At 38.8% G+C, this 26,136-nt stretch overlaps 2 protein-coding genes across 7 annotated transcripts; one reads left to right on the top strand and one right to left on the bottom strand.

Annotated features, from left to right (window-relative positions):
- Positions 1 to 20: 20 nt before the first annotated feature.
- On the top strand, positions 21 to 8,077 carry LOC113010012 (putative oxidoreductase ZK1290.5). 2 transcript variants are annotated; one of them, XM_026148773.2, is made up of 9 exons: positions 21 to 162; positions 303 to 403; positions 952 to 1,200; positions 1,394 to 1,495; positions 1,775 to 1,866; positions 1,998 to 2,180; positions 2,281 to 2,340; positions 4,886 to 4,996; positions 5,080 to 8,077. In XM_026148773.2, exons 2-8 carry the CDS (start codon positions 328 to 330, stop codon positions 4,979 to 4,981), a joined length of 858 nt encoding a protein of 285 aa, XP_026004558.1. In that variant the 5' UTR covers positions 21 to 162; positions 303 to 327; the 3' UTR covers positions 4,982 to 4,996; positions 5,080 to 8,077. The 2 variants fall into 2 exon arrangements, with proteins under 2 accessions (XP_026004558.1, XP_026004557.1); XM_026148772.2 differs by having other exon boundaries at positions 23 to 162; positions 4,886 to 8,077.
- On the bottom strand, positions 7,852 to 26,129 carry rc3h1b (ring finger and CCCH-type domains 1b). Of its 5 annotated transcripts, none has more exons than XM_026148762.2 (20): positions 25,970 to 26,129; positions 24,312 to 24,728; positions 22,569 to 22,689; positions 20,134 to 20,373; positions 19,824 to 19,999; positions 19,436 to 19,636; positions 19,123 to 19,255; positions 17,867 to 17,985; positions 17,411 to 17,523; positions 16,829 to 17,068; positions 16,459 to 16,652; positions 15,918 to 16,327; positions 15,649 to 15,807; positions 15,318 to 15,473; positions 14,997 to 15,219; positions 12,969 to 13,062; positions 12,707 to 12,803; positions 12,153 to 12,362; positions 11,853 to 11,956; positions 7,852 to 11,742 (listed from the first exon to the last, which is right to left on the bottom strand). In XM_026148762.2, the coding sequence occupies exons 2-20, from the start codon at positions 24,540 to 24,542 to the stop codon at positions 11,586 to 11,588; spliced, it is 3,378 nt and encodes a 1,125-aa protein (XP_026004547.1). In that variant the 5' UTR covers positions 24,543 to 24,728; positions 25,970 to 26,129; the 3' UTR covers positions 7,852 to 11,585. The 5 variants fall into 5 exon arrangements, 4 of the variants coding, with proteins under 4 accessions (XP_026004547.1, XP_026004549.1, XP_080148725.1 ...); XM_026148764.2 differs by having other exon boundaries at positions 12,969 to 13,059; XM_080292599.1 differs by having other exon boundaries at positions 15,721 to 15,807.
- Positions 26,130 to 26,136: the final 7 nt, after the last annotated feature.

Below are 26,136 nucleotides of genomic sequence, written 5' to 3'. Positions count from 1 at the left end.
TTCTAATGAACTGTCGCCATGTTTGTTCAGCGGCTTGATTTTTAATTCAGGGGCATATCTTCGCCTCTACAAATATGTTAATAATAGTTGGTCGAGAGAGAAAGGGAGAATCAACTAAATGAAAAATTTTCAAAACCAGTCTACCTAGTGGTTACAACAAAGGTAAGTTAATCTAATGCACTGTTAATGAAAAAAGAGTGTATTAATAGTATTCTTTTTTGGAGAATAACATATGTTAACGAGGAATGACTTTCCTCGTTAAAGCAAGAAAAGTTAACAACAAAACAAAAACGTTTTTCCAGATTGCTCAGCTCTGGTGAAGTGAACATGCCGTTGGCGTCGGTCCTGAACTGTCCTACAGTACCACTTTCCAATGGTCTGCAGATCCCCGTGCTTGGTTTGGGTGTGTTTTACTCTGGCAGTCACTGTTTTTAAATCAGCTAGCACAAACCTGAATGAAGCATTATGCAATCCTAGGACACAGTGATTGTTAACTGAATCGGTTGGCTTAAAAACTTTTAAGTAATGCAATAGGGAAGTAAATCCACAAGTAAAACTGACACCTATCAAGTTTTAATTCAAGAAAAAAATATGTAGTGTTACTGTTCGTCAGTTTATCCACAGGCAAACGTTTGGTCTAATTCCTCCAATACAGTTGATACTACTAATAAATAGTTGCGTACACAAACGGGTTTTTCAGTATCCTTTAATCCAGGATATGTGAATATTTTGTATGTATTTATACCTTTTATGAATACACTGTATATTTATGTCAGCGCTAATACGCCGTCAAGTTTGAATTAAACTACATAACACTATCATTAAAATGTCTTCTAGTGCTGCTGTAACACGTGAATTTCCCCACTGTGGGAAATATAAAGTCTATATTATAATAATTACCATTGGGGTTTTTTTTAATGTATAAATGTTGTGTGTTTTTCTCTTTGCCAGGCACATCACATAATGGTGGTTACTCCCACGATGCAGTTATGTATGCCCTCACTGAATGTGGCATCTGCCACATTGACACAGCAAAGCGTTATGGCTGCGAGGCCGAATTGGGCAAAGCTGTCAGAGAAAGTGGGCTTCCACGAAGTGATCTGTGGCTCACGAATAAACTGTGGCCCGGCGACTACGGATATACAGCTGCAAAAAAGGCCTGTCTGGACTCCTGCTTGGAAATGGGGGTCGAGTATTTTGGTATGCCGTCTGATTGATAAAGTTAAAAACAGTTAACAGCTAAACAGTTTTCTGGGATGTCACTGCAGGACAAACGTCTTGAATAAACCTGTGATGGCTCGTGATGTAGTTGAATTAATCCATGTTCACCACACCGAATGCAGTTTGCTGTCTTTTGTTACATCATGACCTCTAACCCCTGTTGTTTTTAAAGATCTGTACCTGATGCACTGGCCAGAGTCAAAGACACCTGGTGGTTCCAACAGGGAGATGAGAGCTGAGACCTGGAGAGCTTTGGAAGAACTTTATAAGGAAGGTAAATGGCCTGTATTTATATTTGCATTTATATTTATATTTATAAATGCTAAATGCATGGTATTAACTTAGAGAGATTATCAGAATTACCATACAATGCAATTATTTATTTATACTATATTAATTTTATCCTTGGGAATTATGTTCATAATTTAATTAAAAGACTAGCTTCAGTTTTACAGCTGGATAATCACTGAAGTAGTGATGATAATACATATCACTTAATAGTAGTAAAAGAGTTTATTTCACAAAGCATACATATCTCTGTTTGCTAATATAGGTGTGTGCCGTGCTATTGGGGTCAGCAATTTTCTGGTCCACCACCTGGAACAGCTGAAAGAAGACTGTACTGTGATACCACATGTTAACCAGGTAGTTTTATCCATTTAGCATTTATTTAAGCTAGAATCTGTGCAAAGATACTCAGGTTGACTTTCTTTATGCCATAAAACTTCCTTCAGCTCATTGACTTTATTGTTTTATATGCTGTTTTAACTGATCAGGTTGAGTACCATCCTTTCCAGCAGCCAAATCACCTGATTCAGTACTGTCGTCAGGAGGGAATTGTGTTTGAAGGGTATAGTCCTCTGGCCAAGGGTCAAGTCTTCAACAATCCCACTGTTCTCCAGATAGCGGAAAAGCACAGACGCACGCCAGCTCAGATCTGCATCCGCTGGAGTATTCAGGTTGTCACGCTCATCACATGATTTCCATCCCTGGTGTGAAAATATTGTGTCTACTGAAATTCTAAATATTCTTGAATATTTTCAATTTTGTGTTTCTAAGAACGGAGTTGTGACAATACCAAAATCGACCAAAAAGAAGAGGATACAAGAAAACTGTGAAGTGAGTTTAAAGATCATTCCATACTTTCTTGAACCCTTTAAAAAAGTCTACAAAATGAAAAACCAAAATAAAAGTTCATGTTGTGATCGAACATTTTTTCAAATAAAGCTTAGCTGTAGCCTAAGTTTGACAAGACAGTCAAAATCATGTCTTCATCTAAACCCAGTTACACCGTGCAAAGGTCTTGAACCACCCTTAATTTCTTTATATTTTGCCTTTAAGGAGCCAGCTTTCTAAAGTTGGTATCAGAGTTTTCTTTTGGGCACTGGCTCTTTTTACACCCATTTTTAGTCCAGTCCTTGTACCTGACCATTTTCAGAGGAATAAATCATTCAAGCACAAAAAAGGCAGCAAACTCGAGGGGTGAATCAGTGCTGTCTCTACACATTGAAATACAGAGAAAACTTGGTGAAGAACCAATTTTAAATTATATCTTTACACACTTTGTTACTAGCAGCCTGTCTGTTCCAATTTCTTTAGTCTAATCTATGGAAAACACCAAACACAGTTGACAGATGTAAAAATTGTACTACAACAGGGTGATTCAGAAAGAGCTATTAGTGGAAAACTTGCCGCACTGTGTCCTAAAAATTTTAAGGAAACACGACAAATGGAGGACAAAAGAAGTTCTTCTGCAGCAGAAGAAAAGTATCTTAAGAAACAGGAAAAAAGCAAAGACCTGACAGAACCTGAGAGATGCATCTGGTTCATCTACTGTTCACTAAAGCTTCGTCAGAAATGGTCTCAGTGGAAGGCTGGCTGTTAAGAAGTCATTCTTAAGGGAGGAAAACAAGTGGTATGCCACATTACACAAGAACTGGACTTAAAATCAGTAGCAATGAATGGAGTGATGAATCCAAATCTGAAAGTTTTGGTTCAAATAATTGTCAGTTTATGCAAAGGTCAGGAGAGAGGTATGACACTGATTGTGTACAGCCATCTTAAAAACACGGTGGAGGCTCTGTCATTGTTTGCACCTGCATTTCAGTCAGTTGTGTTCTTCTTCTTCATCTTGTTAAAACTGATGGATTTAGTGATGAATTACAAATTGAAAATGTATGGAATTATTAACATTTTTCTAAGAAAATATACAGATTTTTTTAAAAAGGAGGTGGCTCAAGACTTCTACACAATGATGTGCCTTGTTTGGTAGCTTCCACTAGAGGTCATCATAATAAACTTATGCATCTGGCTTAACTGAGGTTTAGTAAATGTAAAGAGATCTTGACAAGTTAAATAGTTTAAATAATGGCATAATGTGTCCATCTTTCCAGTCAGAAGACAGATAACTTCTGCAGTTTATCATCACAACTGAGAGAAGCCAATCTCACTTTTAATGCCACAGGCATTTTCGTTTTTCATATGATCCTTTTCCTCTTCTTATTACGGTGGCCCTGAGAGGCCAAACGGACTGCAACTTCAGAAAACACTTGCAAAAAGAAAAATGCTGCAAAAAGAAAAACACCTGCAAAAAGAAAAGCGCTGCAAAAAGAAAAATGCTGCAAAAAGAAAAACACTTGCAAAAAGAAAACCACTTGCAAAAAGAAAAATGCTGCAAAAAGAAAAACGCTGCAAAAAGAAAAACGCTGCAAAAGCACACAAGACACAACAGAAATGTTTCTGGGGAGACAATAACCCAACGGACCAGTTGCACGAACAAAAACATGCTAACAAGTGCACTGGGACTGGGAAGGAACAACATTTGTCTCTTATATATGATACACCTATATGTGCACTGTCAAAGATACTTGTCTTGAGTGAAGATTTAAGGTGATAAGACATATAAATAACTGCAACTTGAAACTGTACTGAAGCTCAGTATTTGACACAGAGTTCGTGTTCACTGCTGTAATAGCTAATAATGATTAATATAATAACTATAATATTGGCCATATTATATTTACACTACTAAAGTGATATGACTTTAGTCTCATGAACAACATTAGCTAATTGTTATTTACTAACGAATCTTAAATGACTGTTCAGTACAGAAATGAAGCCCAAAAATCATGTTTTACAGTCCTGTGGTCTCAGCCTCAGATACTTATCAAATCACACAAAGCTCTTGTAGAAACAAACAAACAAACAAATGAACAAAATATGTTCTCCTTCATTTCTGTCAAACAAAGTTGTATGACACGTTTCCAGCGGTTAGTATCATGGTTGCTAGGCAACCTGGGAAGCACGACCGAGACTAGACCGTCCCATACAGCCCATGTGTTTGCAACAAACTTGCCGTTTATTTTGCAAATCGAGCTCAACACTGCCCCTAGCGTCCTGGAGCACTTCCGTTGTGATTTGGAGTTTGCGTGTGTTTTGGAGTTTGCACGTGTTTTCTAAGTGTTTTGGATTTTGTACATGTTTTGCAGTTTGTACGTGTTTTGGAGTTTGTACGTGTTTAGGAGTTTGCATGTGTTTTGGATTTTGTACGTGTTTTGCAGTTTGTGCGTGCTATTTGGAATTTGTACGTGTTTTGGAGTTTGTACATGCTTTGTCTCTAGGGGCCACCGTATCTTATCGTCCTCTCTCTCACACACACAAACAGGTGTTTGGATTCCAGCTGGAGGACGAGGACATGGCTGCTTTAGGAAGCTTGCATGATGGAAGACATGTTACTTGGGATCCAACAAATGTGGAATAAGTGGGAAGATGGAGGGTATGTTTGTCCATGAACTGGTGATGGCTGAGTGAGGAATTGATTTGAATATGTTCTTGGTTAATTATTTTTCTTTCTGGCAGTTTTCCTGGAAATAGACTTGACTGTAATGTCAAAGTTTATTGAGCTACATCTTCAGATAATGTGTAGACAAACACACACGAAGGACAAAACCATTCCAAGTGCCTTACTTTATAGAAATGTTGATTTTTTTTGTTATATATATATATATATATATATATATGGAACACGAGAAGCTGGAGAAATACCAAGGACTCAGAGAAGAGCTCGAGAGGATGTGGAGGGTGAAGGTAACGGTGGTCCCCGTGGTAATCGGAGCACTAGGTGCGGTGACTCCCAAGCTAGGCGAGTGGCTCCAGCAGATCCCAGGAATAACATCGGAGATCTCTGTCCAGAAGAGCGCAGTCCTGGGAACAGCTAAGATACTGCGCAGGACCCTCAAGCTCCCAGGCCTCTGGTAGAGGACCCGAGCTTGAAGGATAAACCGCCCGCAGGGGCGTGCTGGGTGTTTTATATATATATATATGTGTGTGTGTGTGTGTGTGTGGTAAGAAAGGTGTTGTAAACGCAGATAATGGTATCTTTGCCTTTCCAGAAATGTGGTTGTGATTGTGAGCTTGACTTGATCTTGAATAAAATCTACAAATTATTTTTTTTCACATTCAAATTAAGGGGAGGGATCAAGTGGTTTCTAAGACGAGAGGACCTTGGTATCGTATCCATGGTTGCAGTATATAAAACAACTATGTAAACTCAAGGCTGTGACCTTTTATTAGTCCTCTTCTCTTATTCCGCAAATGAAATCTTTAGTTTACTTCACCTGTAAAATCTGTACGTGATTATCAAAATACCTTAAGCAACATGTATCATTTACAAGTAAGTCATGAGACAAAAGAAAAACAAAACGGCCCCAAAGCTTAACCAGGTTTGGGAGGCATGAAAGTCAGCTGTAACTGTAACTTTATATAACACAAGCTATCAGGGTTTAGCAAATAATTTGCTGGCTACACTGGCTCTGGTAACGTTCAACTTCACTAAACCTTATCATGTTATCACGTTAAATTCAATTTTGATATTTTACATAATTTAGTATGAGGTGGATTCTCATGTCCACCTTTATTCCTCAGCACAGCCTGAACACTCTTTATTATTGTTAATCTGTGGATCTTTCACAGCGCATTTTTGTCCTATCTTCATCACCTCATCCCAAACTAGTCGCTGTTCCCCCTGAGCTTGGTTCGGCAAGAGGTTTCTTCCTGTTAAAATGGAGTTTTTCCATCCCACTGTCACCAAGGTCCCTGCTCATAGGTCATCTGTTTTTTGTTTTTTTTTGTTCTCCTGTTTTCTGTGTAGTCTTATATACCATACAAAACACAATGAAGCAACTGTTGCTGTGTTTATAATAATAATAATGTATGCTTTATTGATTTCTGTGGGGAAATTCCTCTCTACATTTAACCCATTTACTCAGTGAAGCAGTGGGCAGCCACCAATCTAGCGCCCAGGAAGGATATAGGGACGGTACCTTGCTCAGGGGTACCTCAGGGTTGTCGTTCAGTGAATTTGAACCCCCGACCACTCTACCCACTGAGCTATCCCAGTCTGTTGGTGCTATATAAATAAACTGAACAGAATTAAATTAAATTCAGGACATTCAAAGCTCTTCTTTGGATGTTGGCTACTTTTTGTCCATTTTCTGTCAAAGTGATCTCACACTACATCACTAATGTTGAAGTTCAGTCCAACCCATGATTGATAAGTGTGTTTGGTATCATTGTGATATTTAAAAAAAAAAAAAAACCGAAGCTGCTGCCAATCAGATGCTTTCCAAATGGTGTTGCACTGTGGATCAAAATCTGACAGCATTTATCTGTACTCATAATTCCATCAATTTTGACATGGCTGAAATGAAGACCCAGGCATCACAGAGCCTCCACTGTGTTTTACAGATGGGTATACACATACAGTGTTGCACCTCTCTTCTGACATCATCTGTACATGAGTATTTAAACCAAATATTTCAAATTTGGATTAATGACTCAAGACCTGTCACCACTGATTTTCAGTCTAGTTCTTGTGTAATTTGGCATACCTCAGTCTTTTCTCCCCGTGTCCCTTCCTACTGAGACCATTTTTGATGAAGCTTTAATTAACATTAAGGCCAGATATCTCTCAGGTCTGTCTTTTTAAAAGACATGATGTTAATGATCTTCTTTTGTGCTTCACATGTCCAGTATCCTCAAATTTCTTAAGGACACACTGCACACCATGCAAAAAGAACCCAAGCTTTCAACTAACAGTTCTTTGGGAGTCATGTTGCTAATCCAAAAATACTATTTTATGTTTGTCATACTGTTACCTTTAGTTTAATCTACAAAAAAATGCCAAAGGAAAGAAAACAAAATGTGTTTTTCTACCAGGCGGCTGGCAACAAAGAGCCTAAATGTTTAAAATTGGTTCTCTGCCAGGTTGGCTTACATGTAGTCACAACACAGTTTCATCTCTTGAAGCAGGCACGTTTTCAATGCTTGAATGATGATGTGGCCTCAGTGTGGCTCAACCCCCCCCAAAAACAAAACAATTCCTTTCAGGTACAAAGATCACATACAAGGACTGGACTGAAAATGATATGGGGAAAAAAGAAGCAGACAACTTCCAAAGAACAAATCTCAAAGATCTTCAGAAAACACTGCTCAAGACCACAGTATACAGGTTGAACAGACATGGCTACCACGAGGAATCTGTGCTGAAGACCACACCTATGAGTCCACTCCCAGCATTCACATCTTGAAAAATACTGAACCATTTCACAAAATAAAACAATGACAAAATCATTGAGTTAGCAATATCATTTATTCTTTCTCCCTCAGCTTAGAATCACTGTTGTACATAAGTTACATTTTGTTTTCTCAATTTCACAGGTTCTTGTTTTCCTCTTCAAACTTCCAGTTTGACCTCCCTCTCATATCAAAAAAAGAAAAGAAAAAAAAAAAGCAGATTGTATTATACAAAAATGCAAACCAATTTTCACACAGTGAATTCTCTTACAAAGTCATAAAATGGCGTAATAATGGCTACATCCACATTGGAGGAAGATAATTCTAGACATTCCTTAATGGAGTATAATATACATATAAAAAAAATTTTTCTTGCTGAAATCAAACCTGTACCTTAATTTAAGAGATATTTTACACGGGAGTAATTATATAAAAAAGCCATTTGCGAATTTCCCCAGAAAGTCCGGGAATAAAATGTGAGCCTCAAACAGCAGTAACAGAGTTCAGTGGTCAAGGGTGGTAGAGGAGGGGTTTAACTGGTTATGCAAATATGGGGTATAGGCAGCGGTTCCACTCAGAAACAAAAAACACACCGAATATTGAAATTAACGTCTTTGCTATTCGCTGTATAAAACACCCCATATATCACGGTATGCCAGTTTTTGCAAAGCTAAAGTCATTTCGGCTCATTCAGACCTGCAGTGACCCGTTTGGCAGGATCAGCACTGTGGGAAATTTCATCAACTTCTGTTAGAAACAAAATACTGAATTAACACCATTAAATCTTTAGCCAATTACCGATTAACTCAGTTCCCTGTTGTTGTTGTTTTTTTTTTTAAATTAAGCTGATGGCCCTATTTCTTGCGAATAGTTGTAAAAAACAAACAAACAAACAAAAACAAAAAACTCCCCCCCCCCCCCCCGCCAAAAAACCCCCAAATAAAAATTAGAAAACACACACACACACACACACACGCACAGACAGACACAAAAACAAAATGTGAATGTCACCAAGTGCTCATAAAGCTGCACACATCAGGTCAGGTGTTGACTAAGACTTGCATGTCAATAAATTCACTCAACTAATGCCAAGAAAAAAAAGAAAATCTACAAAAAGCCAAGTCAACATTCTTTAAAAACAAACAAACAAAAAAGCTAATCAAATCTTGACAGATTTAGATTATTGTATCATTGCATTTTTTGGGTGGTGGGACCAAGGTCTGAGTCCATCATGCCAATTCAGTGTTAATTAACTCCTAAAAAAAAGAAAAAAAGAGCGCGCTAGATGAAGACTTGAGGCTAACCTTTCATCAAAGACTTCTTGCTAATTCTCTTGGGGGCAATGGTGGGCTAAACCCCAAAACTTTCCTAACACCTCAACTCTATCACTCGGTACAGCACAATGAAGGGGGAGAACAACAATAAACAACTTATCCAGGATACATCTACAATACAATCTAGCACACACACAAAACATTTCCATAAATTTTCCAAAAGTTATGAATTTTGTCTTCTTCGGAAGCATAGTCTAATCTTTGTTTGAACACAAAAGATTTAAGTGAACACACATCAATTCACACAGAAGTCCTTCGTCTGGGAAAGGATAAAGTCTGTGTTGGCAACCAGTGGACCGAAAACAAATTTTAAAAAAACAAAAAACAAAAACATTTTGCTGATTCTAAGTAGAGATCATTTAATATAAATGCTGAGCGAGTAGGATAAGAGGTGGCACGTTAATAGTGCTTTAGTATATTAATGTATGGATACATACTCATATGTATAAGTGAGCTGTGTACCTAAACAATAAATGTAGCAAGGAGCAGCCAGAGGCTTTAAGTGTGGTTGGAAAACTTTTTAAAAAAAAAAAAAGAAAGAAAGAAAATCCACAACTTTTGCTGTCGTGGTGCTGACAAACTGGAAAAGATACCCATTGAACAGCCAAGATGAGGATGTTGCACAGCACAAAAACATTTGTGCCTTAAAATAGTTGACTCATCCGGTGTCAACAATGTGCCAGTTTCTCAGCATTCCTCATGTGAAAGAAAAGGTTTTATGTTAAACTAAAACAACTCGACCCACGGAGTCTCCTCCATGCTTTAACCGTTCAAGAACAAGAACTCACCCGTTGTCAGCAGAGCAGTAAAACTTTTGCCAATCATGCTAACTGTTTACAAAAAGGCAACGAGCTCTCTATTGAGCATCAGCAGTAAACAATTTATATGATGGAGAAAGAGCAATAATGGTTCTAATGATGGTGATGATGACAGCAGGTTGTGAACAAAAAAAAAAAAAAAAAATGTGACGAAGTGAGCTGTATATTGCACCAGTCAGCAAAGACACTCAAATACACTCAATGCGAGGTGAATGAATTTATTAATCTGATCGAAGCACAGCCGTTCCTGAAGGTTTCCAGCCACTCCTCAGTAAATAACACTGCTTTCTTCAGCTGTAAACATGATTTCAAATGTACTAATGCAGCCAAGAACGCTACAACAGCAACCTTTCTGGACTCACTGCCAATTATAGCCATTTCATGACGGAGAGGAGAGTGTGTCTTCAACTAAGCTGGATAAAAACCTTCACAGGGTAAGCATCATCGCCCAAAATCGTAACAATGTAAAGCAAGAAAAAAGTAAGACAAATTTTAACAAAACATACACAAGGGAAGGCAACTTCATAGAAGTTAGGAGAACAAATGACAAGATATCCCAATGGGGAGGCCTTTTGTGTGGCCAGATGAGAATCTCTGAGGAGGGAAATCCCTTATTTGCCTTGATGTTTTAAGGTCAACTTCACAGTCATTCAAGTGACTCCTGATACAAAAAAGTGCACCATCTCCGTCTGGTAACCTGCATGCACAAGCTCACAACAATTTTGACTGAACTGAATGCAGCAGACAGTCAGGAGCATTGGTGAAAGGCAACCAAATCACATCAGGGTCACATAAAAAACAAAAAATAAAAATTAATCAAGAGAAGCACTTAGTAGGTTCCCTTATAGAAAACACGGAAAGCTCATTATCAAAGACTTAATGCAATCTTTAAAACAGAATGCTCCAATTAAATATATTATAAACTGCTTTCAAATATGAAACAGACACGTGTTCATAAAATGCAAAAATAAAAGTCATACTTCTCATGGCAGGTGCGGAAGTGCATGTGGTGTAACACTGCATTTTTAAAAACACCCTGCATGCCCATTTCAGCTGAATCCAGGTGGAATATTGAAGTGCTTTTCCCTTCTCAGACATCCAGATCTGGGCAACCTCTTTTTTTTGTTTTTTTCTTACGATTTTGGGGGGTGAGTACCAAGAGTGACATTTCTGCCATCGTCAATCATAAACCAGATCGTACAGAATTTATTCAGAGTGTATGCGATGTTACAAGGTGCTCCTATTTACCTAACCGTTCAACTAACCCAACATTCTTTCTTCAGGAGGATCAAATACTCTGCTATAATTTTACCGTTGAGGTTGAATATGCATATACTTTTTAAATAAAGTTGTAATGACACTGTCAACGTCACCACCATTTTCTCTTCCTGAATCTACTGTGAGCCTTGTTAATCTAAACCCAGTACAAAAAAACAAACAAACAAAAAAAAAAACAACACACACAAGAAATGTTATCATATGCCCTGGTTTCCAGGCAAGGAAAGTCATAAAAAAAAAAAAGCTCATTCACAGAACAAAAAGAAAGAAAATTCATCACGGCAGATACTGCTCATCTTCTAAATAGAATGGGTGTATGTGTGCCTGTGCATGCTTTTGAATGTGTGTAAATGTGTACTTCCTAAGAGCAGGAATGGACAACACCATTCTTCTGCATCTCTGAACCAGTGACACCTGGATCTGAACATAAGCTCAATGCAGATGCTTTATTCGTCAGTGACAGCATGGACCCGCCCACTGCACTTTCCGGCAGACCGCTGGAGCCATTTGACACCTCACTGTATGAAGAAAAGAGAAAACAGACAAAGCAGAACAAGACATGAATGGAAATAATATAAAATATTCATATTCAGGGGGACGCAGTATATTTAAGCATGTTCATACTCACGCAAGCGCCAAGGAGATTTCTTCCAGTGGAGTCTTATGCTCTGGCTGTCCATTCTCAGCAGGTTTCATCTTGTACTGCTGAACATCATGGACCACCTGGTTTTCCTGGTTTGGAAATGGATATAACCCCCAATAAAATATTTCATCACACACAGCTCATAAAGATCTAGATGTCAATTTGCCAAAAACCCACCCATCAAGACGTTTTAACCACATCCACACTAATCCCAAATTCTCTCAAAATCCATGGTTAAACTGTTACATCCCTCGTTAGTGTTCAACAACTTGCCACCACTCCTACCATAGCCATCTCACGGGTCCTTTTGCCGATCTCTTTCTCAACCTGGTGAAGCTCCAGGCTAAGCTGTTCACTGGAGACAGCTGTTGCACTTGCTCCCCCTGATGGCCACTTGGGTTGTTGCTGTTGTGAGGCTACTGCTGCCTGGCCCTGGCCAGGGTGAGTAGCCAATGCACTGGCCTCCCTCTGCAGGAGTAAAGAATTACTGGCAGCCTGTAGCAGAAAGACAGGAAGTAAGGAGTAGGAGGGTGAATGTGCAATCTGGAAGTCTTTAGCAATAGTCAGGAAAACAATGGTTTAAAATGGGACATTCATTTTATTCATTACACATATTTCAGTGTTGAATATATGTTGATAGTAACTAGACACCAGGTAAACAGTTTGTATTTCTCGCCACATCAATTTTTAATCTAAAAAGGAGAGTCGAGCCATAAACAGGTAATCAAGAAATCAATAATATTGAGCACCTCACACCTCTTGTGGTGTAAAAATTGATCAAAACGATATGGGTCTTTCTAGACATTTATAGATACTCCTTAGTAACAGATTGTACAAACCTCCATGCTGTGCATCTGTGTCTGTTGGCTGATCTGCTGGTTCACCTGCTGTAGCTCAATCTTTAACTGCTCTCTGTCTGAGGCTGCCATGGGTAGACTACAACAGCAAAAAAATAACTGCTTCACAATCTTTAACAAAGGCATTTCTGATATTTGGCAAATACACAATTCACATGATGATCTACTGACTATATATAAAAAAACAAAAAAACAAAACACAACCACAAGAATAACAAACAGATTAAACAAATATAGGACTTACCGCTCACTAAAATGTCCCTGAGAGGAGGAGGCATTCTGGTGGGTGGGGTATGAAGTTCCACCCCATCCTCCATGGCTTCCATATGTGTATTCTGCTGAAGGGAAAATGGTAAATTGTATAACAGAACTATGTTCTTAACAATTGCAATTATGAAACACTACAATTATGTGAAATGACTATGCTCTGAGTATTCCCGTGTGTTGAATACTACACTTGTTTGCAGCTCCAACAATGTGAATTTCCCATCTCTGGGACTAATAAAAGTTGTCTTATCTTATAATCCTGTGTGTGGGGGGACAAAAATAAATGAATAAACCTTCTTCAAAAACTACTTTGTGTATCACAATTGACAAAATCAGATTAGAAGTATGCTTGTACAGGTGATGCTTCCTATAAATATAGCCGGAGCTGATCTGACAAGGCCGCTCTTCTTAAAAACAATTGCTTGATGTGCATTGTGACGTGAGCATGACAGCTTTCAAAGCACTTTATAAGAATTACTACAGAAGGGCTACAGAAGTGTTTCTAAATAAAATGCTGTTCAGTTTGCAACGGGCATGTTTTCTACAAACGGAAGAAGAATTCAGGACTGTTTCTACTCTTCATATGAGTGGGTGTCCTGCAAAAAACACACACAAAAAAACCTCACACCAAGAGCACAATGAGCAATCTTGAAAGTAGTGAAAAAGTACCCAAAATGCAGCAAAATGACTTGCAGAAATATCTAGAACTTGATTTAAAAAAAGAAAAGAAAAAAGAAAAGAAAAAAGTGATTAAATGTAGAAATGGAAAGATCCTACTGCCTTAAAAAAAGCAAAAAAACCAAAAAACAGGATGTGCCACTTCTGGTAAAACGTTCTACGAATAGATACTAAGCTACACCACCCTCGAAAATTAGTGTATTTCCATATGATGCATGGTGGAGGGAGTAGGGCTGGGCTATATCATACCGTTCATGGTAATACCGGTGTAATGTTGGGCAACGATAGGAAAATGAAATATCGCAATAGAATATGGGTAAAACGCGCATGCGCAGTGCCTTTGTTTACATATGGACATGGCAGCGACGCAGAATGAGAAGAGCGAAAGTGGATCGTTAAATGAAACGGATGAACCAGAATTGGTTTGTAAAAATGCTGCAACTTCAGTGGTGTGGAACTGGTTTGGCTTTCATCTGTCAGATACGCAACAAAGCACTAGTTTCGGTAGAGCATGCTAGCGGGCTGTCGTTATTACCGGTACTGTGTTTTTTGGAAAATACGGCACACTTAAAATCAATCCTTTGATTTTTCTGAAAATCGGCAGTGCCCCTTATAATCCCGTGTGCCTTATGTATGAATTCTGGTTGTGTTTACTGACCTCGAAACGATTTTATGTGGTACACAGCGCTCAAAAATCTGTCAAATGTTTCAGTACGACTTTGCTAAGCTACGAAGCCGCACCGCTTGATGGATTGTCGGAGCATTACGGCTACCGTAGGCTGGAGCCTCGCCGAGTGATATGTACGGTGCTTCAACATAATATGGTATTGTGTGTGTATAACCTCTTTTTAAGTTTTGTGGATATTATACATGGTTATGCTGAGGATTTGTCAGCCAATTTCCACTGGAAATGCACTAATAAATTTGAAGAGTTGTAAAGTATTTTGTCTAGTGTCAATTATATCGTCAGTTATATCGTTATCGCAAATTTTCAAATGTATATCATGATAAATATTTTTAGTCAAATCGCCCTGCTCTAGGGAGTATTGATAGTTTGGCGTTTCTTTGCTGTCTAAGCGCCTGGTGACCAAAAGCACACAAGTAATTCAACAAAGATAATTTGCGCTATGGAATGGCCTACAGGAAATGCTGTAGCTGCTAAAAGCTGTTGCACAAGGAGGTTCAATGAGTCACTGAATTAAAGAGCTAAGTTCTTTTTCTTCTTCTTGTGTGTGTATTGCTCTAGACAAAGCAATAGAAACAATATGCTGCATTTAATTACCAGTGTCAGTAAAGCAATAAGACTGCGGTCCATGTGGGCTCTTACCTGGCATGGCCATGTGTTTAGAATTTGGGTTCTGGGGAGTGGAGGCCATGGCCTGTACAGGTCCAGTGGTCTGATAGCCTGTCTTTGAGGTGCGAGAGATGGCCCCAAAGCGCGACACAGTGGGCAGGGTACCAAATGGAATAATGGGGTCATCATCCTTTACTTCTGTGCCCTTCCGAGGGGCCTCCAACGACGGTTCTCTCAGGCCTTTAGCATCCACATTCTGATAAAAGGAGAGAAAAGGATAAAGAGAGGAAAGGTTATTATTATATGAAAAACCCAAGAAATCAGCACAAAGTTCGTTTGTCACTTGAGGCTTACCATCATCTCCACAGGAGGAGGAACCATAACATCTTTGGGTTTGGGATCTTTTGTGCCAATGTATGAGCCAATAGTTTCACAAGACCAGGGAGAGTATTGCCCCGTATAGTTGGCTAGTCTGCATTTTGGAATTGCTTTGGAGTTATCCTCGTCATACTGCAGACACAACACATGCAGTTATTAAAACTTACCCATATTCACAGTTAACTCAAGCTTTACTTCACCAACTACATTCAGGATTATTTTAGGCTTTTAAGCCTGAAATAAGAGGCTAAATATTACAATGGCTGACATAAACAGCAGATGTATATTAAATCTCCTGGGTACTAACATCAGGAGGGTAGTCGTTGGGGAAGGGATGTGTAAGAGTGGGTGAAGCAGCAAAAGGTGGAGGCGAAATGACCTTCCTTTCCTCCAGCTGGGATAACAGCTCCTGCCGGCGTCGATGCAGATAGTCCAGGCTGGCTTGAGGACCACCACATGATGGCCCCTATGAGATGCACACACAAATAATGACTGCTGAACTGCTGACAGTTTTCTCTCCCCCCCATATCCACACCAAGAGAAATGAGCACAAAGCATATCTAAAAACATACTCACCCTCACATAGGGCCTCATATTCATAGGTTGAGCACCTGGTGGATAGTAGCCATCTGCTGCATATCTATCCCGGCTACTGGGCTCTGGGTGGTAAACAGAGTTGGAATGCCCTGTTGATGGTGGGGGCACATCTAGAGGTGCTGGACTCATTCTGACCAAGCCTTCCCTTTGAGATGGGTAAGGCTGAGGGGGAGGTGGCGGACCACTGTAGGACATATGGCGACCTCTGTCATAGTGTGAAGGATGAGGGTAGGAGAATTGTTGACCAGAGTGAGGGGCCGGGTAGGTTCGTTCTGGAGGGCCATAACCAGGGTAAGGATCCGGGTAAGGGGGTCCTGACTCACTATGCGGAGGAGGGTTACGGATGTAATCTCTTGGAACATACTGTGGTGGCTGCTGGTAGGGGTAACCTGGAAAACAAAATGTCACAGTATTTAAAAAAAAAAAAAAAAAATCTTCCAATTTACTTCTAAGTATAAATTAAAATAATAATAATAAAAATAATGCTACAATTTCAGTCATACGCATACATTATGCCTACCTGCAGAATATGGTTGGGGCTCATACTGAGAGGCAGAAGGTGGTGGACGAGTGTCACCGTACATCTCAGCGAGCTGTTGCTGGGGGTACACTGGTGATCCTCTGGGAACCACTGACAGGTTATCTGCTGAAATCCTGGGGTGGGCTAGGGCATGAGGTGGCAGAGTCATGCCATGTTTGGGCACAGTGTCCAGGCTACAAGAATAAACCCACATTGTTAAATATTTTTCCAACATCTGATGTATCTTGTGTTGTTCTGTTTAACAGAGCAAATAATTTCACTGAATAACCTCATTCTGTGACCTAGGGATAAGAAAACCCGTGGCTTTGATGAAGATGCTAACTCTCTGGCTTCTGCATACTATACTCACACATCAGGAGGTGATCCTGGGGCACTGGGACTCCCTCCGTCCATCTTAACAGATTTACGCGGCAGTTCATATGAGACTGGGTCGGTGCCACGAGCAATAAGCGTGGGCAAAGAGGGTCCACCAGTCCCATTGGCCAAGGGTGAAGGCTTTCGGGTCACTGCTACATCGAGAGGATCATCTGACAAGAGTCCTCCTGAGCCAGGGAGGCGAGCTGCCAGACGCTTGTTCATCTTACGATACCTTAAAATAGGTAAATAAATAAGTAAATAGGTAGGTATTATAAAATATAATAAAAATTATGATATCATATTCTTTTTAGATATTAAAAAAAACAACAACATACACATATATTTCTGAAAAATTGAGAGTGTATAAAAACCACTGTGGTAATAGTGACTGAATTGAGGAACAGAAACTAGCTTACCCCCCCCCCCACACACACACACACACAAAAAAAAACCCCTCTCTCTCTCGCACTCTCTCTCACACACACACACACACACACACACACACACACACACACACACACACACACACACACACACACACACACTACGTTGACAAGTTGTTGTTAAGACTCACTTCTCTAGTTCTTCCTGAGAGTGTGCAAAGGTGCAGCTGGCTCCACGAGGACAGCCTCCCTTCTGCTTCATGTCACGGCACATGTAAGTCTTGTATTTGCTGTGCTGAGGAGGCTTAAAAAAAGATTTTTTTGCATATGATCAAAAAGTAAAAACTCCATTTAAGAAAATTGCATCGAATAACAGATGCAAACAAATGTTATATCCAACAAGATGAAACGTTACAAAAATCATTTTTATTTATTCATATAGTTATTTATTAAAAAAATCTGTATTTACAATCCTGAAAAATTTGGGTTTGCTACAAATTACGGAAAATTCAAAAATCAAGTGTCATAACAATGTCTTGGACCACCATGACTAAATCTCCTACAAGCCTTTGAAACATTATTAGACCGTTTAAAAGCCTGGCTTTGTTTTTTCCAAGCATTATTTGCAGTTTAATAGAAACACTAACCTGTTGAGGATCGGCTCCTTTCTTGCTGTGGTTCTGGATAAAGTCCACCAGGCCATGTACCACTGTTTTCACTGCTACCAACCCCTTCTCAAGTTGCTCCCATGTAGGAGGAGGAGCATCTAGACAAACAATAAATAATACAGGAAAAAAGGATTAATACATTTTAAATTGGCTGTTCTCTATCAGCTGAGACAGATGTGTGCTTTGAGCCACATAGTAGAAGTCACACTACACAGGACAAATCCAACATACTGATGGGAGTATTTGGTCGTTAGCATAGTTTTAGGAATTTGGTTACTGAGGTGTAGACTTTCAGCTTGAATTCAAGGTCAATTCAGGACAATTTATTACAACATTTGATTTTTTTTTTAACAGGGTTGCTCCGTTTTTACAGGCTCAACAGTAACTGGACAATTGCTTAATAACCAGCTTTATGACCAAGCTTTGCGATAGCCTGCAGTAGCTGATTCCAAGGGCTGAATATGCATTTGGTAACTGTTCAGTGGAGCTTTCCACAATAGAATAAAGTCTTATTATATACAAAAAGAGGCAACTTTCTGGCCGAATAGATAATACAGACCTATGAGAAAGACATAACCAGTGACAAACTTTACTATTGTGTTATTTGCTTCAAAAAAAGGAATGCATGGTGACCTCAGCGATACCAAAAGCCAAGTAGTTCAAAAAGGAATAAAATATACAATTGACTTCTTGGTGCAGAAAGCACATTCTCAATATAAAAGGAGGTATATCACTGTCAAAGTTTACTGTCAGGTTTTACCTAAATATGCAAAGAATTAATGACATTCAAGAAATGACAGAACAGTTCAGTGGCAAGATTCCCAGACATGAATGATGAAATCAATTCTACTAGAATTATGGGAAGAAAAAAATATGGATAAGTAAAGGGAAGGGCAAATAACTTTGATCCATGTAGAAACATATCAGCCAAGACACACTGTGGCATGTTTTCAGTATTTTGCACTATGCTTATTTGTTGTCTGTTGAGAGTGTGCATGTGAGGATGGGTGACTTATGACTCCAGAATTAAGCTACTTATGTGTAATAAATAAATAAATAAATAAATAAATCACTCAAGTAACCCGAACTTTAACTTGATTCCTGAAAAAAACAAAACTTGGCCAATAACAAAGATTTCTGAGAGAGGGTTGGGAAAACACAAGAGCCATAGTTTGGATTTGCATCTGACACTGCATGTACCAACTTGTCCTCGCAATAGCGGGTGTGTTTCTCACCAGGACTGGGATCAATGTTGGCCAAAAGTTCCAGATGGGGCCGCAGCCTGTTGAGGTTGGCTGGGTCTCCAGTCCTTTGCAGCGCAATTGTCAGCTCCTGGACACTCTGAGCAAAAGATGCTGGGGTCTGCAGCTATACACATAACAAAAAAATAAATAAAAATAAATAGTTAATGCTTTGGTACTTCAGCTTTCATATGTAAGAACATGTTATGACCAACAGAGCTAATACTTTTTTTTTTTAAATGATTCTTTGAAATGTGTACAGTATGTGAAAACGACAAACTGAAATAGATTTACTTCCAGTACACACCTTATCTATAATAGACTGCATGTGTGACTTGTGAGACTGATCCCCATACAAAAGAGAAGACCACTGGTCAGGAGCAATCCGCAATCCACCCTCCATAGCAATCTGAACAATTTGAGAGTCGTGCTCCCGTCGCAGAGCCTCGTAAGTACGAAACTCCTCTTTCAGCTGCATTAGGGATGAATCTTCATCACGTTTGGTAACCTAGTAGAAAGCCACAAAATGAGCTAGTTACCTTTATTTTCTGAAAGAAATTCTTACATACATACAACAGAAAATTCTGCACAGAAAGGGTTGCACCTATATTTAGCAAAACAAATATTAAATAACATTTATAAAAAATATCAAAATAATAAAATAAATTTCTTCTGGTTTTCAGCCAGATTAATACCTTGAAACAGGAGGCCCTGTAGAGAAGCTGCACAACGTGGCCTATGCTAGTTTTGGAAGCCTGAGGGAACCGTGGCTCAAGCCTCTGGACTACAAATAGAACCAGCACCTTTCTTGACAAAGCAGAGCCATCCTCAAGAGCAAGGAGGACCAACTTTAGGGCTTCTTCCTGCATGGCTGAGAAAGGAAAAACAAACACAGAATCGATGAGTAACACTCAGTAGTCATCACATTCCAAATTAGTCTTTACTGAGAATAAATTGACTGTTTTCAGGGAAATTTCACTTTGTGGGTAAAGAAAAACTATCTACCTGGGCCGAGAAACTGGCATCCTCGTGCACGGACAGCAGCCCACAAGTTGGACGAGAGCTGCTGTGGATTCTGGTGCTGCAAGATGAGCTCAGTGACAGTTCGCTCGCCCAGAGAGCGAGCCGCTCTCATGGCTCTAACACGGCCTTCTTCTTCCACCAGCTGGCAGTGGACCAGAGTAACCAGTTTCCTCTGCATGGGTCGACTCAGCATGCTCTGAGCGGTGCTGCTCAGCCCTACACCTGGCAAGGAGAGGAAAAAAAGAATGCAATAAAAGATGTACTGCTAAGATACTTTAGTTCAGTACCAGTATCAATGTTTAAATTATCAGACGCCAGCAGCCATTGTTGAAAAGGCAATGCTCTTTGATGTCACCAGAAAACAAGGTTTGGCTATCCTAACAGTCTGGACAAAGTATATTAATGTAACTATAAAGAAAAACTACATTAAAAACTCAGAAATTAGTTCATTCTTGTTTCATCCATCAAACATGCACCACTCTGCAGCAAAGATCAGAGTGACACACATTGACAAACTGGATGCATTTACATGCAACTTAAGTCAAATACTGTTAGTGGGAATGAAGAAATTTTTTTTCTTCCTTTTTTCAAGAATTTTGATCCAATGTACATCCAAACAAGACGCTAAATGAACATTTCTGCTCCATCCCAAGAAATCAGGATGTCCCATCTGTTACCGTTGCACTGAGGCTCCTTAAATACATTTATGACTCAACAATCTTGAGGGCAGCATCATGCACAATATTCTGCACTGAAACAACTTGCAGATACAACTCATTATATTGATATTGAATATTTCAATAAGCAGTGCAAATACTGTAATTTGTTTTCAGACTTAATAGCTTATAATCTGTTTTGCTACTTAAACCTTGCACCTTAAATGCAATTCAGATATTTCCATATACATATATATTAAAAAAAATAGTGATCTAGTATAGTAATATCGTACTCAAGAAACTACAGTAATACAACCATTACTAAATACATGTACAGAAATGTTGCTTGATTATTGCTTTTGTTTATCAAGCATAAAACTTGATAACACTTATTGTCCAAAGTGTTAACAAACCTCAATGCAATATGTTAACAGAACTAGAATTACTGCCGTAAAAGACAGGTAAGGTTTTGAAGGCATTTCAAAAGTAGGGACAAAACATTAGTATAGGTAATCTTGGTCCTGAGGTAATACTGTCTGCTCGTTCTTGGCATTGTGACTTTACAATTGCAATGTATTGCATTACATATAAATACAGAATACTAGGGGTGGGGGGAAAAATCGATACTGTGTAGTATCGTGATATTTTGTTTGCTAATAATGTATCGATACAGGGACAGCAGAAATCGATATTTTGTTACAAAAAAAGTTTTTGTGGACTGGAACATGCCCTGACTTCAGAGCATGTTGATCAGCTCCTTTTTCTGAGCAAGAATCCTGACATTCTTTCACTGTCCAAATGTGTTTAACCTTTTTTGGCAGCAATAAACATGTCAGTTTACTTATTTTAATTTAAGACATGTTTTATTTTAATTAAGTTTAAAACTTTTTTATTTAATGTAAAATTATATTTTGTTTTAATTTACTTTCAAATTCTTCAGTTGCTGAAGGGGCTGCATAGTTTTCATAAATTGCATAGTTCAGAATAGCTATAATTGTACCAGATGGTTGCATTCAGTTAAGTTGGACTAGACTGTAATACAAACCGTTCACTTTGTCAACAATAAAACTGACTGAAATGAGAGAAAGACTGAGTGCGAGACTGAGATATTAGATAAAATGAATATTGATAAAGTTAACCTTTATGTACAGAATCTGAATATCGCAAAATATTTTAAAAAATTGCAATAATATTGTATCGTGAGTTAAGTATTGTGATAATATCGTATCGTGGGATGTATGGTGATTCCCACCTCTACAGAATACTATACAATATTAAAATGTATTACACTTTTGAATGAAAAATCAAGAGGTATACAAATGACACTTGCACTAAATCAGTTATGATACACAGTAGGACTGTATTTAGCTGTTTTTATATATAGGGTGACTTCGACAATCTAGTTATGTCTTATTAAGAGCATTCTCACTCAAAGACACCTCCAGCTTCATGAGCTATGATATATGCTGGTGCTGTTCAAACTGTCAGTGCCTATATAGTTTTTGTTTGCCAGACAGTTTTTGGTATCCAGCATGAGATTAACACAAAGAAAGCAAACACTCTTATGCTATTTTTTGAAAGGGAAGTCTACACCCATTAACAGTTACCTCCCAATCTATCCACCCTCTGAGAACAAGAAAATTGTTAAGTGGTCTTTCATACCGAAAATCAACCTCCATATTTGAAAGGTCCCAGGTCTGTTCACTTAAACAAAAGAAAGAGCAAACCACAGAGCTAAATAGTTCCAGCAAGGTCCAGTACCTCGGGTGTTGCTGAGGGGTTTAAGGTAGAGGGCCAGCTCCTCCACACACTGCCTGGCCTCCTCATAATGTTGTGAGTCCTCTGGACTTGTTATCAAAGCAACTGGCTGAGCCTTGGGAACCTGAAGCAGAATGCAAGGGAGGAATTTAGAAAATCAGTAGCAACAGATGAATAGGTTTCAGTACAATTTTGTCCCAACAAAGCTGTAGCAGAGTTAGTGGAACCGCCATCACCATCACTTTCATTTCACTGTGTAATGTAGCAGCTAAAAAGCTCAACAAAGCTGAATGCACAAATTAATTGTAAATGCCTCTTTATGTGTATTGGAAGACAAAGTGAACTATGTATTCTTACTGATAATGTGAAGTTGCATAATGAAATACATTAAACTAGCCTGAATTTCCAACATCTAATAAGTATCAAAAGCAAACATTACTTACTGAAACAAATCATAACTTTGGAAAAATAAATGACAGTGAGCTGTCAAGCATATTTAAAAAATTAATTAATTAATTAAAAAAATTGATGTGTATGTTGGTGGCTTAAGTACCGGTAGTCATTTTTTGCAACATTTTTGTGTATGGTTATTCTTACGGTAAGAAACAATTTGGACTGAGGGCCAATTTAACGCGTTACAACTCATTTTGTACAACAATTAAAATAATCCCTACTTAAAATATATTACATTTAATTTCAAATTATGTGGATTCTCACTAATCACTGGTATTAGAATGTTTAAGTAATCAGCTGAAGATTGTCAAAGACCCCCAGACCAGGCATTTTCATTTGTCCACAGAGTTTCACTTAACTATATACTAACAGCATGTATTGAAATATTAATATGCTGAGATGCTCTCGTTAATGTTAGCAAAATCTGTTGCTGCAATCTTCCACAAGCAAAGCTCACAAAGGCTAACGTCAGCACATTAAGGCCAATTCTGAGAAAGGTCATAACAAAGCTGAGTGCTACTTAATAATGTCTGCCACCATTATTATCACTCAGTCTGCCCAAATACATGTGTGTGGCACACCACGTGTGGTAGGGTTAGTTATATTTTTCCACCAAGCAAATTTTACATTACATATACACACACACACACACATAATATAAATAAATAAATAAATATATATATATATATATATATATATATATATATATAGGGAACGTTTAAGGAAGCCCTACCTATTGGCACAATACAACCAAGATGTGTTTAAGGGACACGCTATACCAGTCATGATGACTAGAGAAGACACATCTCAGCATTACAAGTGATGCAGTGACGTTATCCATTATTGCAGTCTTAACTTAGAAACCTGGCCAACAAAGCCAGACACCATTAGCTGTGCCTCACCCTGTTGGTATAACACTCCCTCTGAGAAATACGGCTTTAGTGAATGCGCTAGCACTCAGTAAAGCAGCATAATTCAAGTCATTGCTCAATGACTGCAGGGTGACTCAGAAAGAAATCCCAAAAGTATGTACACCATGTAGTAACCCATGTGTGACACGAATACAATCCAAAGTAATTACAGAAAACGTCATCCTTTAAAACCAGGATTGGTGTCTAAAAATGTTTCACTACTGAAAAAACAAACAAACAAAAAAAACAAAAACATACCCATGAGCTAGTATTCTTAACCACAAGATAGCGTCAACAAAATCTCAGCACAGACGGTATAAAGTCAGATCTCTGTATATTTGTTTAGCAATTTATGACAAACACGCAAAAACAAACTTCTTACCTGGCCTCCCACCAGCTGCAACAAAGCTGTGTTGACAGGTAACTGCTCGATGTCTGTGCTGATGGCTGTCTGGTCAAAGGGACAGGCCTTTCGGTGCAACTTGTTCAGGCACATCTTGCAGACTGTATGTCCACAGCCTAAGCTGATGGGCCTGCGAACAGTTTCCTCAAATGTCTGTGTGCAGATCGGGCACAGCAGGAACTCTGTCCATTGTGGTGCTTGCACTGGCATGGTTATATGTTGATGGGATGGGTGTGTATAAATGTATGTGAGCTTAAACACAGTGGAAAATATATAATAATTTTATATATATATAATGAAAGATTCCACTGGAATCAATTTTTTTTTCTTCCGAACTCAATCGTTCTTAAATGTCCTCACACATTGTGGATTGTGGATCACATCTCGTGATGAATACTGTAAAGCAGAAAGAGAAACGGAATTATAGTTGTTCCCGCATTCATAAACTCTCGTTGTTGTTGTTTTTTTTTTTTTTTTATAAAACGTGTCATAATGTTATTAGTTTTTCATCAAAACATTGTAGAAGTACACTATAAAACATGGCTACACTGTGCATGAGTGCATTTGCAGCTGAGAAATGCATTCTAGGCAGTGTGGTTATAAAGCAGGTTTCCCGTGGAACAACTAACCGCACTGAAAATATGCCTCTTCCTGTCAATTACGTTGTTCAAGCCCAACAAAACAATGTAACGGCAAATCAGAGGTGACACAACACATATTTGTAAAGTCCGAATGAAACAAATGGTTGAGATGGACCAAAACAACTGCGGCGTGGCCTAGTTAAAAAAAAAAAAAAAAAAAAAAAAGAGCTGGTTATCGCTATGACTATGGACAAAGGGTATAGGATAGGCTAACCACACAAGTCCCTCTAACTTGATATAAAGCTAGAGTCTGGGGATAGCGCTCGATAATATTGTACCAACAATTGCGCTGTTGCACAGTTTGTTATCCTTGCTGTGACCATCTCGATGTTTCGTTATGCACCCACTAATCTTACGAGTGATACGAGACGCTTTTATAGCTAGCTAACTCTAGGTAACGTTAGCTTAGTTTTAGCATCGGAAGCTATGGGTGGCTAGTTTCCTAGCTTAGCTATGGGTAAACGTCGTTTGATCAGCAAACAGTTACTTAACGACCTGAAACCTATCGCTAACCGACTGTCACACAGTTATTGCTCTGAATATAGTCACAGTTGTTCATACGTTACAGTTTTAATGATATTAATTATCCTTCGAGGAGGCGCTGTTCAAGGAAACGAGATCTAAGAGACAACAAGTCAGATTATGTAACGCTAGCGCCCATAACTTCAAAGCAACAAAACTGTCCCAAAATGTCTTTATATTCACCAGACACAGTGACAACAACTCAATACCATAAAGTTCTTAAGAACTGACCAGGTTTGTGCTTTACTCTTGTTTTGAGGGGCACATAACTCAACGGCTCTTGTCGTCGGAATGAGCACAGAGGGCTAACATGCTAATGAACAAATGTTACTCTCTCCACTCTCTTAGCGCTTAGCTCCTTAGCTAGCTCGCTAACAATCTCTATGCGTCACTAATGTGCCTAAAACTAAACATGCAACTACTACTTTGGGTTTTTCACCGAGCAGATAAATTGTTATTGTCGATGCTACTCACTTATTCCAAAAGACTTGGAAGTTTTTCATCTTTTTTAAGGAAATTGCTGCGATATTTTCTTGCCATGTCGACTGTGCAGCTTAACTGCTGCCAAGGTAAGGGAGAGGGTGTCAACTCGACAACAGACTGGCTAGCCGGTTACAGCTAGCTGGAAAAGATGTGTGCGT

The sequence above is a fragment of the Astatotilapia calliptera genome, chromosome 18, assembly GCF_964374335.1.
Source record: "Astatotilapia calliptera chromosome 18, fAstCal68.1, whole genome shotgun sequence".
Classification (NCBI taxonomy): Eukaryota; Metazoa; Chordata; class Actinopteri; order Cichliformes; family Cichlidae; genus Astatotilapia; species Astatotilapia calliptera.
This window is presented reverse-complemented; position numbering and strand designations above follow the sequence as displayed.

Coding starts and splice junctions, on each gene's coding strand:
- LOC113010012 (XM_026148773.2), top strand. CDS start 328: ATGCCGTTGGCGTCGGTCCTGAACTGTCCTACAGTACCACTTTCCAAT. Junction 404..951: donor GATCCCCGTGCTTGGTTTGG/GTGTGTTTTACT, acceptor TCTCTTTGCCAG/GCACATCACATAATGGTGGT. Junction 1,496..1,774: donor GGAAGAACTTTATAAGGAAG/GTAAATGGCCTG, acceptor TTGCTAATATAG/GTGTGTGCCGTGCTATTGGG.
- rc3h1b (XM_026148762.2), bottom strand. CDS start 24,542: ATGCCAGTGCAAGCACCACAATGGACAGAGTTCCTGCTGTGCCCGATC. Junction 17,986..19,122: donor CAACATTGATCCCAGTCCTG/GTGAGAAACACA, acceptor TTGTTTGTCTAG/ATGCTCCTCCTCCTACATGG. Junction 12,363..12,706: donor CACAGATGCACAGCATGGAG/GTTTGTACAATC, acceptor TTTCTGCTACAG/GCTGCCAGTAATTCTTTACT.